General features: G+C 39.3%; 1 protein-coding gene across 3 annotated transcripts in view; it reads left to right on the top strand.

Annotated features, from left to right (window-relative positions):
- The window catches only part of arfgef1 (ADP-ribosylation factor guanine nucleotide-exchange factor 1 (brefeldin A-inhibited)), a 41230-nt gene continuing 24996 nt past the window's right edge, over nt 1–16234 (top strand). For all 3 annotated transcript variants that reach the window (XM_068343868.1, XM_068343867.1, XM_068343866.1), the window contains exons 1-2: nt 1–303; nt 14343–14373. In XM_068343868.1, the coding sequence (XP_068199969.1) occupies nt 180–303; nt 14343–14373 (155 nt within the window). In that variant the 5' untranslated portion in view covers nt 1–179. The remainder of the gene's footprint in view (nt 304–14342; nt 14374–16234) is intronic.

The raw sequence follows: 16234 nt of genomic DNA, 5'->3' as shown, positions 1-16234 counted from the left end.
CAGGAGGCAGGTCGTTAATGGAAATCTGAGGGATTTACCCCACCTTCTGTGTTTATTTATGTTTGTCTGTTAGGGGCTCTGCAGCTGACATTTGTAAAGGTATACATCTCCATTCGAGGCGGCTGCAGCCCCCCCACCCCCACCCGTTGGGACCACCTCGCCCCAAATTCCAGTGAGACATGTTTGAGGGCAAAAAGACGAAAAACATGTTCCTCACACGAGCTTTGGAAAAGATCCTGGCCGACAAGGAGGTGAAAAAGGCTCACCATTCACAGCTGCGTAAGGCCTGCGAGGTGGCACTAGGTAAGTTCCGCTGTTAGCATCACACATTAGCTGTCTTAGACCCATTGATTCAGACACGTCATGCACCCTTTCAGCCTTTCAACTGGCTTTTCTGCATCGTTGTCGCAGTGTTTGACAGCGTAGTGTGTTTTCCATCCATTAAGTACCGTATGCCAGTATTGTCTCGTAGTGTTGCAGTGTGATTTATCAAATATCTAATTGACGTGGCACCCACTGATTCCGATTAAAACACGGAAATGGTGCAGGAGGGGTGGGTGTTTGCAACACTGAGCCGATGCTGCGAAACTAATATCGATATGAGAACAGGCCGGACACAGGACTGAAAACAAAGTTGTTTACGGCTTCATCTTTCTTCAAAATAAAGTTAATCCTCAATCGTATCATATACACAAGTCAAGGGTAAAACGTTTATCTTTTTGTGTTTAATTTTACGTGGTATACCCCTTAAAGGTGGGGTGTTTTTATCTCTTCCTGGTACACACACGTAGCCGTGCCCTTTTCGGTGTGAAGAGTGTTGTAGGACATACAGTATGGCTTTTATTACTTTTTAAATGCATATACTTGATTAACAACTGAATTATACTCGCTATTTATTCGATTATTACGTAGTAAAAGTAAATAGGAGAACGATATAATGAAAGCAAAAGATGACAGCTGTCAGTTGTACCGCTATACTCGACTAGCGTCAAGCGTTAGAAAATAAGAAGATACTGTTTCCGATAATATACCACATTAAAATTACAATGAAGTCACATGTGATAGACTACATCATCATATAAATAAATTACAAGCGTTTCTGAAAATGATTTAGCGTTTAGGATAAACAATCTTGTCAATTAAAAGTTTGCATTCACGCAGCAGGATTTCATTTAGATGAAAATGTGCGTCAGAATTATCGCGTGCTTTTATTTTTAAGGCAGCAGAGCTAAACATCCGGTTGTAATTTAAACCTAAACGTGAACTTAATCAAAGTATTTCTTAGCAGGTGTATTTTTCGGCACATGCCCTTGAGGTTGACTACTGACAGTAAATACACATCTTTTTTTAAAGCATTTTACAGAGCGGATGTTTATTATTCTTATAAGCCCTTCATTACCTACCCTTTTTAAAAAAAAAAAAAAAGAATCGGTTCTGTGTTTTGGAACAAGCGAGGTTCTATCCTGGAAAGGTTTAGTAATATGATCCTGCTAGAGAAACAATGAGTCCCTTTTGTACAGCAGCCAAGCATGCTACCTGGCCCCATAGGTGCTGCCATTTTTAACTAATTCAAGGATTTTCCAGTGGCTTCAAAGTCTCAATATACAGATTGTGTTTGTCAAGGCTTACTTTCTTATTTATTGTCAAACCAACAAACCCAAACATGCCTTGTAATCGTTTTCCCGTATTGGCTGTACAGCAATGGAAAAACAGTGAGTGGTTAAACTTCATTGAGAGAACATGGCTGAGTTGCTGCTGCTGTTTTTCTCAATTTCAGTCGTGTAGAGAGTTCATAATGTTCATTTGCCACAGGTCCGAGGAGTCCAGCTTGGATGAGTGATGTCATCAAATGAAATTGTTTCCTGGTAGCAAGTGAATTAGATACTCACGCTATACTTGTTAGCTTTGTTTTTTTAGTCGGAGAAGAAGGCTACTGTATGTCCAATTTTTGGTTTGTGTACTTTCTGCTATTGTTGAAATATAGCAGTCTCCAAGAAAAAGGACCTTCATTTCATTGTAGACTTGAAAGGCACTTTTTAAGGAAACAGAAACATTTTTCCCCTAAATTTCCCCAAATCCTAAACCAGGTTTCATGTGACAAGACAATATATATGATTTCCTTTGTATGAATTGCCAAGCAAGGACTTTAAATGTCTCAAGTAATAATAATAAATTGCCACTTTGTATATTAGTTTTTCAGACTTGAAAATTTAATTATTATGAATAGCAAGTAAGAGCAAAGAACTTTTTTCAGCCTAGAAAGTAGGTTAATGTTTTATATACTGTATGTAATACTGCATTTGAATTTTCTTCCTCTTTCATTCTCATAATTTCACCTTGCTCAAGCAGTGGGTGAAATAATAAAATAAGACAACCTACATATAGGAATATTCCTAATATATAAAATAGTTAATAAACTACCAGGTTGAGGTTGCTGAAGGACTGCATTTGGTCTATGGGCTACTGCTTGAATTGACCCATTGTACACACTGGACCTCACATTTTGGCTTGTCTGTTAGACATTTAGAAAAGGAGAATCTCTGCGACGGAGCATTGGAATTGTAGTGCATATCCAAAACAACTGGGTGACCTAGTATACTGAGAGGCTTACATAATCCCCTCTATCTTTTGTTGCTCAGTGACACCTCAGAGAGAGCCTGTACCAGAGTCTCTTCTTTGCACTAACTGGAGGTTCTTGTGCAGTTGTTACTACATGGGTTTAGAGTTTTTCCTTGTATGACATCAGATTGTATCTACTTGTGGTTTCAACAGTTTTACACTCAAGAGTAATCCAACTTGTTTGCTGAACAGTATAAATCTTTGGGGGGGATTTACTGTAATAATGCAGTTAAAATCTCGGGCTAGAATGCGTTTGCTAGACGACCACCCTCGTTGCAACTGTCAAAAGGAAAGCCATCTCAATTTCTCACTGCACTGTTGGAGAGTCCTGCAATTCTTAGATCACACTGTGTTTTTGAGAGAAGTTTCTTTATTGCGTAGAAATAGTTTAAGACAGTGGGCTCTCAATATTAGATGCCCTCATATTGTATATACCTTCTAAAAGACATAGCAAACATTTTTTTGGTTAATTGTTGCCATTCATTGCTTGCCTTATATAACACAGGCTTTAGGATAAAACATATTTGGAATGTCACAAGCTAAATCAAAGGAGTCTCTACGAGCTGCCATGTCAAAAGAAAATTGTCAGCCTCTTTGTATCCTTTTGCAGGTCTTATTTAAGGATTTGCATCTACTGGACGATGCTCATAATCCTTTCCTGTAGGGTGTAAGGTTACTACAACGTGCAAACACGTAGAACACAACTACAACGTGCAAACACGTTGTAGTTGTAGTTTTTTCCATTTGTCACAAACTATGTTTTTATTGGTTATTTTCAAAATTAATGTGGTGGTAACTGTTATTTTAATTTATTTACAGACAGAACATTATAGACATATGCTAACCTAAGCAAAAGATGTATAACTACATTAGACACACCTTTTGATTCAACCTCATGAAACCCGTTATTTAGTTGTATTTGTTCTTCCACCACCCGAAGAAAAAAGGTTCTCATGGTTTTCTAAAGGCTCAGATGTTTTTCATCAATAATCAATTCCAAACTGTAGAAAACAAAAATGTAAACGGCATGTTAACCATTTATTTTTCTGCTACGGTATACCATGAGACTATAATTCCCTATTAAGAACTTGTTGACTTCAGCTATTTCATACTGAGAATGGGAGATAATGCTAGCCTGACTGGGCTTACTGCCTAGAACAGCATGCTTTTGGTTTTATGTGGCTATGAAAGCACTGTGTAAAATTTTTGCCAGAAAGTTGTGTTTTTAGAAAGCGTTATTGTTGTTGTCAGTTGGCTTGTCAGCTTGCTTTCCCGGGGATATTGACAGTTTTAGTGCCTGTGGTGTGTTCCTGATGGTCTGAGGGGTTTGACATTCATTAGATGTGAATGTTTGGCAGCACAGGGTGGTTATAAGAAAATAAATTACAGTAAACTAGGAGCTAGCTGCTGTATTGACAATGTCCACTGAGTCATGACGCACTATAAGAGAACTATTTGTTTCCTTTAATTGATTTTATTTGCAGGCGTTAAATGCTCCTCAACATTGTTTTGTGTTTTCTTTGCTTTTTTTTAGTTTTCAGTTGATAATGGTGCTGCCGATCTTTTGATTAAATCAATTTTAAAAAGTGTTTACTATCCTAAGATATGCTCAGTATTTCTCATTGTTGTCATATCCAAAGAATGTTGTTCCCAGTATTGATGTTTTCAAATTTACCTCTGAATTTTTTGTTTTTAGAAGAGAAGCTATGTCATGGAGACAGAATTGAAATGTTCCTTCATAATTAGTCATTACTTATCATTTAATCACCAGTTTTTCAGCAAATTTTTGCATGATTACTAAAGTATTTCTTTTCATACATGCACTTTTTCTTCACTGTAAAATTTAACACGAACTGCCTTTGGTTCAAGTGACTTTGCTGCATTTGCCACTTTACTGGAAAACTCGGTTCCCATTCAAGGTCAGAAGAACCTTGACTAAAAGAATAAATGAAATCCTCCAAATTTTTTAAGATGCTGCTTTGCACCAAATTCAAAGCCACTGCTTCGTCCTTAGTAAATATCAGACTGTACAGTGTCCCTCAAATCCCTGACAGAAACGTATGTCCATGCATGAGGGAAGTGCCAGGCAACCTGTCGGTGAAACCTTTGGAAAGAAGGAAGAGATGGTTGCGTCAGCCATATTTTCATGTTGGTTTTATTTGTCAAAGTGTTGTAAATGTGCATTGCACCAGATAAGTTATCCTAAGGCTGTCCGCTTTAATAAGAATAACATACATCTACATGTATGAGTACAGCTCAGAAAGCCATGTGCACCTGCAGCAGAGACGAGAAATCTACACTTTTAAGTCAGTTTTAAGGCAACAACAAATGATTACATGAATTATTTATTAACCCACTGATGAACATTTAAGAAAATGATGATTTTAAACCCATCAAGAGTTCTCAAGCCGACATGACTTCTTCAGGTTTTCGGTTTTGTTCACACAGAAAAAAAAGATTCTCATGTTGCGGAAGCTTGAACGAGCAATGTATGCTTTATAAAGTGTCAAACATGAGATAAATTGATCTACAGTCTAGTTTACAGATGAGGAAAGAGAAGAAGTAAGGCCTCATGTCTAGGCTCTATCTCGTTCTACCCTGCAAGTGAAGTGCCGACTTCTGAGCCGTTTGTATCCTTAAATCTTGACTGGTATTCCATGGAGTCATCAACACCAGGGTCGGAGTTTGCTCTGAAAGCACAAGTAATTCTTTTATCTGTATGCGAGAGAGAGCATATAATTGAGAAGCCAGAGTCTGTTTTTCACCTTTCGACTTTATTTATTTTAGAAGGCAGATACCTCCATACATAATACATTATTTGTCTCTGTTGATGCCTCCTTCAGTCTTACGATAGCTGATTAATTAATTATACCGTAAACAAATGAAGCAATGGAAGAAAAATCCTCCAGTCTTTCTCTCTGTTCCACCCTGCAGTGCTTGTATTTATTTGTATTATCAGTCTTGTATTGATCTGTCATCAGTATTCATATGAGGAGAGTTGGTACCAAACATGTAATACATCACTGTTACTAGAGGAATAGAGAGAGGAAACATTTAATAGGAGGAAGGCCTGTAAGGCAGTTTTTCCGAGGACATTAGGATTTCAAAGCTAAAATTAAGTAACATATAATTTATTATAAATGGAGTGTGGATCCTTTGCCCTGCATCTGAGTGGAAAGACGCTGTTAAGCAGCCTGACGGAGGCAGCTGTAGATGTTTTTAGTTTTTTATTAGTGTCATCTGTAGGTTACGGGTTCCCTACTGTACTTACAACTCTTTAGGTTGTAACTCAAATTACTGGATAATGTGAGAATGTGTAGTGTGCTGGGCTCACAGAACAACCACAGTGAACAACCTGCCACAGTGACTTGTGACGAACTGATTGTTAGCTTGCTTCTCCACTTTTGCCTCTAATGTCCTACAACTTGAAGGGTGTGAGTGGGCAACTGAGTGAGAGTGAACACCGAACAGAACTAAAGCGAGTAGACAGAGGAGAAGGTCACAAGTGAGTTAACAATCAGGCAGGAAACTTTTCAGTATCGGTGTCTTGGTTAATAAACATCCCCTCAAGACCAAAAAACTCTTGTCTGTTATTTCCCAACAGCCAGAAAAGTTTCAAATAAGTCTGGAAGCTAAACAAGAAATTCTAATCATGTGATAAAAGTGTTGTGGCATTCATGTTGACACCAATGTGATCCTCTCTCTTTCAGAAGCTTTGGGAATCAGACTTGAACTAGCGATTGTTTTGTTGGATTAAATTACATCATAATGGTGAATCTAACACTACATGTGTGGTTGTTATTCAGTCTGTGGTATTCCTGTCATACCTTGGATTGAGTTTGATGACTAATTGCAGTATTGCTGTCTCGGTATGTGTGACAGCTCTGATCTGAAGCACGTTGTTCTGTGGAATAACACAACAGTGATGCTAGAAAACATTTGCAGCAATGAGAGACGTGAGATCAAATGGAAGTGTTAAAAAAGCAGAGTGGAATACAAATTGCAGAATTTTGAATGACTTGTTGAATTTGTAAAGGGCAAGTGTGGGCTTAAATTGAGAATTGGTTGCAGAATAAGGCAAAAGAATTTTTTTTTAACAATATTTGTTGGTTAAGTGAAGGAAACTTGAAAGTAAAACATTAAATGTGTAATTTGTGGTGTTGCCAAAGTGACAAAGCATATATTAAAGAAGCAGATTAATTAAATATGAGTTCTTTTCACAAAAAAACACAGCAACTCCCAAATCAAGGTTGTATGGAGGCTTAGGGCTTTGTGACTTTTTGGCTTGAAACCGAGACTGCTTGGTTTGATCGAGACTGCAGGAGAGACGTTGACTTATGCAAGTGTAAGTGAGGGGGTTGGTTGGATTTGCGCATGCACATTAATGCATGCATGCACACATGTGCGCACACACGATTAGGTAGTCCAGACAACCTCTCGCAGAGCTTCCTTTTCCCCCTCCAAATGTAATTACTGCTGCGCAACCTTTCCTTTCACCTCGTACAATAGAAGTGTCACGGGTCTGATTTTTCTCAGGCTCTCAGAGGTGCCTCTGTTTATCTGTGTTCATTGGGAGGTGTAGGTGGACACCTACACATAGATTCATCCTCAATTGTCTTAAAGAAGCAAAGCGGCACTGTTGTCTTTATCATTATGCGTGTGATCATTAGCTTATCCAAAACTTGTTCTCATAGTGATGCTGCATGATTAATGAGTACTCCAGGGATGTCATAATGTTCACGGCCTGGAAGACAGGTCAATGGTGTACTTTTTACATAATACCTCATTATACATTTGCAGTCTACATCCCTCTTGTCTTCTCATGGCACACAGACTCTTAAATACTGAAATATCCTGCATGGCCAGAGGTCCATATCTGAAATTATGCGAAGCTTTCTTTTGTTGTTGTTGGGTGCATCAGAGGAATCAGGCACTGGATTGAATTAAACTCATCACTACATCCGGAATGAAGAATGGGAGCCATAACGGATAGTGGTGCCTCTAAGCGCCTCTAAGCTCTGTTAAAGTAGAAGCTTCTCAAAGAAGAAGAGCCTTTCTCAGTGACAATCTCCTCTCTCAGGTGATGGAAATGGAATCAGGGAATGACCTCTAACCTCGTGTGTGTGTGTGTGTGTGTGTGTGTGTGTGTGTGTGTGTGTGTGTGTGTGTGTGTGTGTGTGTGTGTGTGTGTGTGTGTGTGTGTGTGTGTGTGTGTGTGTGTGAAGACAGTGTTTGAGCTCCATTGAGTCATCATGCCACAGACTTATACCCACTCAAAGGACTAGAAGTAACTATAGGAGGTATTTGAAATCTTCTCCTTGCCCTTCCATATGTTTCGCTCTAGGATTTCTTGTGTTACTTGAATGTGAGAAGTTGCACACAAAGATCTGAAACTTGCTGCACTACAGTGTTAAAATAACCTGAGCATACCGTTCCCCTCTGGTAGTCTTGTAATGTGAGCTCTCACATTGACACACTCATTCCACACAGAGATGCAACCAGCTGGCAAGAGATGGGTTTATGAAGCACATTTGTTTCAGAATCCTGCCTCATCCTCGTCCCTTCTTTCTTTCTATTGGCGCCTTTTCTCCTCCTATGCATGAAGCCTGTCCCCCACCAGCGAGCTGTTTTCCTGCTGCCGGTCTTGTGATGTGCTGGAGAGCGTCTCCAGAGAGCGTCTGTTTATCTACGTCCCTCCTGCCAGTGGAGCAGCCACGGACCGTCTCTGCTGTGCCTTAATTGATGAAATGTTAGAGCTCTCATGAGATTTTTGGTGTTTGTGTATGCACATTTAATGGGCATATGTGTGTGTCACCTCTACATGATGTTTTGTGATTCTGTGTGTGAGTATATTGTTAGGAGATCTACTCATTGGATTAGTTTTGACCCAACAGCTTTAGTCAGCAAGATATTTTCCCAGGTTCATGTTCATCCTCCTAGCCCTGTCAGATAAGTGTGCATGAGTTTCCAAAGCAATCCCTGTTTGATAGCAGTATTTTATAAAATAAAATTTCTTTGTGTAGTGATAATGTCTTTTTAAACACACAAATTTCCCGTAGGACATGTAGTTGAATGTCATACATTCGTGAGTCTAAACAAGCATAGTAACTTGGTGTAGCCCAGAGCTGAAAGATACGGATACTGTTGCAGAAATGCAGCAATTGTTTGTAAAAAACAGAGTTAACCTGTTCAGGAACTCATAAGAAGCATTGAAAGTAGTCAGGATCAGCTTCGACACATTTTCAAGTTGGGACCAGAATTTAGTCTTCCGAGAGTTTACAAGGCAACCAAGTATATTGTATTTTGGTTTAAAAAAGGAACATAAATGGAGGTGAACATGCAAATCCATGGTAAAATTATGTGGGTCCATAATTTATTGGTCAGAATATTGTGCATCCCAATCAAAACACATTTTTCACAATCTGCTGATCACTTCAGTTTTTGTTTACTATAGTTTTATCACTTCTCTTTGAATTGGATACCAATCATTGTGCTTCTGTTATTTCAGAGAATCCTTTTTTGCAGTTAATCAGAAAAACATTTTGCATCAAATTAGTATAATTTTTGTAAAATACTCCTACATGCTCTTCTGTGTTTACTTCTGTTTATGCTGCCCACTTCTACTTGCCTTCACTAACAGTGGTATTGGATTGGCCTCCAAGGACAAGGTTATCATTTTGTACTTTCAAACTAATTTATATTTACTTGAACAACTAAATCCCCACCATCATTGATGCCTTTATTACATTTACCTTTATTGCATTTTATTATTTTCAGACTTCGTTTTCATCATGTTACCTTTTTTGTAAAGTGGTGATAAACTTGTTTAATTCAGTACACTGTTGCACAATTGTGTGATGCATAAATTCAAGGACACCCAGGATTAAGAATAGGGCCTGGGATTCCACTGTTCATGGTTCTAGTCAGCTGTCTTCCCAGTGGCTGACACTCATAGCATGGTGTTAGGCTGCTGCTAGTTGAGGAATGCTTTGTCATGCCAGTAAGGCAGGGTGGTGCCCAGGAAGGAGACCGGAGTTTGCCTGCATGCAGCTCTTCAGCAGGAAGAGATGGGGAATTGGTTGTTGTTGTCAGGCAGCCTCTTGGGGCATTTGGCTTTTGATGTGATTCATCATGAAAGCAGACTGTGCTGCTTGTATGTGTTAATGAGTGTTGTGTTTCGTTAAAATGCAGCATCATGCATTGTATTTTCACCCACTAGCTTATACAGTAAAGTCTTAGCTTGCCTGTAGTTTTTATTTATCCATGGAAGGTTAAATTAATATTCCTCTGCATGCTTTTCCAACAGTTTACCTTAATCCAGATACTTGAACTCTTTCGGAGCACTATGCTGCAAACTGCAGCACTCCAGTTCTACTCTACTCTCTCTACTCTCTCTCTAGGGATCTTCATATGATTACTTGCATGAGGCAGCACACTTCTCATTCAGTCTCACTCAGTTGACTCAGGCTTTCCTCCAGACATTCCATGGATTTGAACTGGCAAACCTGCTTCTTACCTTTCACCCAACTTTACAAAATATTCCCACCGCCAATTCATCAGCTTTATCTGCTGCAGCGGCACGTTTGCATCCTGAGAGGCTGACAACGCTGTCATTCACTTGATATCTAAGCCGTGATCAGCTTTTGCTGTCTCTCAGTGCAACTGTGATTGAGGGGATCTCAGATAAGCTCCTTTGGAACATGCATAACACAAAGCTCTGCATAGGTCTGTTTCGTCTCACTGTCAGGTTCAGCAACTGAGCATAAAGTTGTCATCTATCAATCTAGATCATGACTTCAACAGCACATACTGTCAACTAAAACTGTCAAGAAGTTGTGCCTTTGCCTTTATCTTTCGTAACAGCCAGTTTGTCATAGGTCTTCAGTAGCTTTTTTACAGTAATGGCCCACAGTCTTCATTCAATGCAATAGAGTGCTAAGATTTTAAACTAGCATGAACATTGCTTTTTCTATAATTCTGTTGTGTAGTTGTTCCATTATCATGGCACAGAGGTGGGATTTGGTTATTTTACGTGAGGCCGGCCTCAGACTGAGGTGCTGAGGCTTTAGTCTCAATGTCGTCATCTTCTCATGTATTTTTCACAGGCAGTCTTGTTGTTGGGGTGTCGTATAGCAGTCATTATTGTACAGAGAGGCCGAGGCTATCATGTTTGCTTTAATAAGTCTGACACAAAGACAAACAGGAATGTTAATATGGTGTTGTATTCACTCAACATTGAGTTATTGGTCAATAAATATGATTCAAAGGGGGATATATGTCTTTATAACTTAAGCAGCATTGACCTAGCAACTGCAAAATGCGTCATGGAAAGAAGATGATACCCGAGGCTGCATGGTTGGATGTTTTCTGAAATTCAGGAAGTGTTTTATTTCCTCATTGGGAGGATAAAGGCTGTTAGCATTGCAGATGCAACTTATCTTCTGATAGTGGGAAAGTAACCGACTGGAGTTTGCTTCTTAGCAACTGCATTCATGCTTTTTGTCTCTTGTTAGCTTTGAGAAATGTCTTTATGCAGGTTTATAGACAGCAGTCACTTCAGGGCAGAGTGGAGAAATTATTAGCCAGCTTTAGACTGACTTTATCCCCAGAGAAAAAAAAAACAACTTATCGCTACAGGCTTTGGTCAGAACTGGATTGCTTAACTGGCCTTTTTTGGACACTGCTGATCAAACAATAGCATAATAAACCATATAAAAATGAAATTTATTTACAGCGCTCTCACTTTTCTCTCATAATGATCAAAGGAAAGGTAAATGTGGGCCTAAAATGATGGATGTGCTGACAATTTTTCCCATTAAAGCTCTTACTGTCATGCTTTGTAGGGATCTGGAGTTGGATGAAAGAAAATGGTTTAGGTGGTGCAGGGCTTAGCTGGCTGCTCTTGTTTATTATGGGGCTCTCAAAGGCATTGTGTTGAGATCTGGTGAGAGCTTGAGGTCACAGGAGAGCAGAAGCTCTCTCTAATGTATCTGGTCAGTAAAATTGGTGTCTTATCTCGGCCACATCCCTTCTGGGTTTTAGTAAAAGCTCTGTTTCTGCTTCAGTGTGTTTAAGGAAGGTCGAATGAGGAACCGTTTTCTTTTTCTCCTTTACTGAAGCATTAGGATTGTAATGACACTGATGGTCCAACAAAGGCAAACTTATAGGTCATTAAGTATTATAATTAAGAAATTATAACAGTATTCTCTTCAATATTCCAGAGCATATCAATTTCAGGAGACTCTTTGAGTGGTTTCCTTTTAATTAATGACCTTTTCCAGTTGTGTTTTCATAAAATCTTCTCTACTTCCTTCATAAAGTGTGTTCTGAAGGTGTAATTAGAAAGTTAAAGAGAATAATTTAAACTTCTTTGGTGTCTACTTCTCAGGTTTTAGCTGCACACATTGAACATTTTATTTTTTGTAAAAAAAAAATTGTGTTATAATTTGAATTTCTTGTCTGTTTTGTCTTCAGTATCTGGTGTTCATATATTACATCATTCCTTATTATCATATCATGGGTGGACTGTAAAGTGTAAATATGTAAATGCTTTTTTTTTGTATATGTGTTGGGTTTAATTCCAGCTTTTTACCCTGGTGTGTGTGTGTGTGTGTGTGTGTGTGTGTGTGTGTGTGTGTGTGTGTGTGTGTGTGTGTGTGTGCGTGTGCGTGTGCGTGCGTTTTGGAACCAGTAGCTGGCATACAAGTTTGATACCACCGCATCACATTGCATCCTGCATCTGCCCAATCTCAGGAGTATCAATCTCTTAAATATCTGTTCTTTCTCATCGCCAACACCATCCACCGTTGCCATGGTTTCAGTGCTTAAATCCTGGGGAGACAATTCCTCATCAACAGTCCCCTGACATTCCAAGCTAATTACTTGACTTGATGTTACTTACACAGTCAGTATGGCATTCCCCTTCCCTCCCATCAAACTGTCTACCTATGTGCCTGCCTGCCGGATTTTTGTTTGATTTGTTGGTGTATTTGCATAAATCTGATTTCCCCATGTTTCGGAAAAGAAATGATGTGAAGCTGTTACTAAAAGCAGGAATGCTTGGGTCAGTGAAAATTTGTGATTTTGTGTATTCTGGAGGAAAGACCTCTGGTGTCCTCCTCCAACTCTTCTGTTACGGGTTATAGATCATCGGACGTACAGACACTGAGCAGAGCTGGGCAGATTCAGCTTGTTCTTTCACTGCAGTGCAGTGTGATATTGCAGTTTTATCTTGGGTCCTACTTTATGATCTTGGTTTTTGTGTAGCGCTCTGGCTGAAGAGAAAGGGTAGCTGGAAGAGAAGAGAGATCAGATTGTCATGATTATTCACTTTGGTGTACAAATCCTTCAGCAGATTGGTCAGCCAGAATCTCAGTTTTAGGAAAATTTGTGATGATAATGCATTGTTCATAACAGCGACAATCAGTGTATGAGTTTAATTAACAGAAAAACAATGAGAGTTATGACAAGTAAAAGCAAACAAAAGAAAAACATTATCACCTTCCAACTTACATATTGTATTTCAGTCAGATGAAACAAGCAGCTTGTAATGATATTGATAATATACCAAAAACAAATGATATAAAATCTTATTTGGAATTGTTTTCACTGTTTCTGAAAATTTAAGGCCATGCAAGAACGATGAGAGAAAGAGTGCTTGAACTGCATGACGTGGACCCATAGGCCTAGTACTGTTTCACAGCGGTCCTATTGCCAGCTGTGATGGCATTTTTGCAACCATAGTGTATATATTAGTATCAAATGTTCTCAAATCAAACGCTTGACTTTGCTTCCTCGCCTCTTGACCCCCCCTTGAGTAAACAGTGAAACGTGGTCAAAACCAGCCTTAATTTAATTCCTTGCAGTGCCAATGCTAAATATTCTCAAGATTTCTCTCAGAGGACTGTTAGCCTTACAGCACTCAAATAATTGGGCTGTCATTGCGTTAAAACTGTTTTTTCCCAGTTGTCGCAGGATGGCGCAGTTCTCTGAGGACTTTGTCGACGGCGGCTGCGTTTTATAAAGTTTCCTCATCCAAGTCCTCTTTGATGCATGGTACCAATTGGCCTCTCTTTCTCGCTGCAGCTCTATTTCTGTCTCTCTCTCATCCCTCTGTTTGTCTGTCATTTTTTCCTGCTCCTCTGTGCCAGTGCTCAGCAAGTTCATACAACTGCTTTCATGCCTGGAGATCTGTGAAATAAACACAAATTTGGCTAAACGCTGGCCTGGATCACAGACATGACAAATCGTGAATGATTACATTTCTGGGGCTAAACTGCAGGAAGGCCATACATTAATCAAGGGTCTTTCTGTTGGGTGGTGCTAACAATCCTGTCACCTTGAGGACACATTCAAGCTTGAATACTTTAAAATCAAGTGTTCCTCATGCATTTCGAGTGGAAACATGTCAGATGTGTGTAACTGTACAATAAGTGTCCTTATGTTAGGGGACAAAGTTCTGGCTAGAGAAACACAACGGCTTTCTTCTTGCATCATCTCATCTAAGGTGCAAACACTCAAGTGGTAAATTTAGATTTTTAAAGAGAAGATTCTCTTTAAAAAAAACACCTCTTCATGAATCGCATCCTCTCTTCTGCCAGGCATGGTCTGTGCTCTACTCCCGATGGTATCATTAGCTCAGTAAAACATAGAAGAATTTACATTCCCCAAGGCTCATACTTGACTAATTTAACATCTATTCCCTTCTTTTTTTTCTGTTTCAGAGGAAATTAAAGAAGAATCAGAAAAATTAAGGTAAGCAAATGAATAATTGAATAACTTAATAATGGTATCAACAATTATTGCACTGGATTATTTCTCTCTACTCAGCTGTGAGCTTCTGTGTTGCTTTCTGCTGTGATCAGAACACAGTAGAGCGTGCATGAGTGTGTGTTTATGGATGGAGCCCGGAGTGTTCTTGTTTGCGTCTTGTTGCTTGGCCTGTTCTCTTGCCTTCTTATTAATAGCTTTCTTCACAAACCCCTGCCTAATACTGAACTTGTTTTTGACTCTGTGTGTGTGTGTGTGTGTGTGTGTGTGTGTGTGTGTGTGTGTGTGTGTGTGTGTGTGTGTGTGTGTGTGTGCTTTTACATGTGTGCTTGTGTATGGCCTACAAAGTAATGTGGGCTTTGGAATGAAACATAGCATGACTGCCACTCTTACTCCTCTCCATCCCATCTCCCTCCTGCCTTTTCGTTCATATTTCCTACTTTAACTGTTATCCCTCTGCGTCTCGTCTCCTTTTGTCCTCCATATTCATTGCCTATTATTTCCTTCCAACACAAAATTTTGTGTTAAAGGTTAGAACTTTTCTGTCAGAACGGCTAAAAGCTCATGCATGAACTCCAGATAAAACTCAGGTACTTGGCAACTTCACCTATTATCCATGTGATAGAGTTAAAATCGCTTAGTGGTTCTGCTCAGGAATACAAATGTGATTTTGTTTTGTTTTTTGTGAGTCTGCAGTCACTTTTGTGCTTGATTCTGTGGTCAGATATGAGATTAGATTTAGCAAGAACATCTTTAAAGTCTGGCCATTAATATTAGGGAGAACATATCATGTAGTGATATAGTACAGATGGACTTATTTGTAGATCATATCAGAATATGTTGGGATGAATTTTTTCCCATAATTTAAAGCGGTTTGGAGCTTTTTGGAGTTTTTGAGCTGGAATGGATTAAAATGATTTTAGGTATTTCATTTATTTTCATCCATTCATCTTCTTGTTTTCTTCTTCTGCTTTTGCGGGTCACGGAAGTTGCTGGTGCCTATCCCAGCAGATTTATGGGCGAGGGTTGGGGGACACTCCGAGTGCAATGCCGGTGTATCGCGGCGCCTCAAACAAACCACACACACACTACTACAGCACTAGAAATAGGATGGTATTCATTCAAATCTCATTGATCTTGTGGATGCATAAAGAATAGAGTGATATTGCTAAATACACGGCTACATTGGTTGGACCAGCATATGTGGTGCTACCTTGATTGACCTGCTATAAACAACACAACATGGATTATAAGTAGCAGCATGGAGCTATCATCTGTGATGGAGAATTGTTTTAATGCCAAAATGTAGAAATTAATTGTTTATTTCAAGTCTTGCTAGAATCTACAGGACAGTTAAATATTAGGGAGGAAGATTACATAGACTATTAGAAATAGATGTACTATTCATAAGACAGATCACCCATTTTAAGTGTAGATTGTTGTCCCTTCCGTGACCAAATGTATGGCTACCATGTGGGCTGACTGACTAAAACATACAGTAAATGGCCATATTATGTTTTATGAGCAGGCTGACATTGAGTTGATTAAGGGAGAGAGCAGGCCAGCTGACACTAAGCAGGGAGTCCAGCGTTAAGCCGGAGAACATGAGCTCCCCGGAGACACGTAGCACAAAAGCTGAGGGAGAGGCTGGGTCAAACCATCCAGATGAGCCCCCACCGGAATGGAGGCTCTTTGGTGAATCATAGCTCCACTTTGATCCGTCTCCTGACACTTATGATAATACTAGATTATAGATTAATTTCCAGATATCGGTGTTTACTGCTTGTAATGTAGTTTATTGCTTTCTGATTATCTCCATTTGGTACTCCTTACTTACATCTGCTGC

The sequence above is a fragment of the Antennarius striatus genome, chromosome 20, assembly GCF_040054535.1.
Source record: "Antennarius striatus isolate MH-2024 chromosome 20, ASM4005453v1, whole genome shotgun sequence".
Classification (NCBI taxonomy): domain Eukaryota; kingdom Metazoa; phylum Chordata; class Actinopteri; order Lophiiformes; family Antennariidae; genus Antennarius; species Antennarius striatus.
Note: the sequence above shows the minus strand (reverse complement) of the source record. Positions and strands in the feature narration are given on the sequence as shown.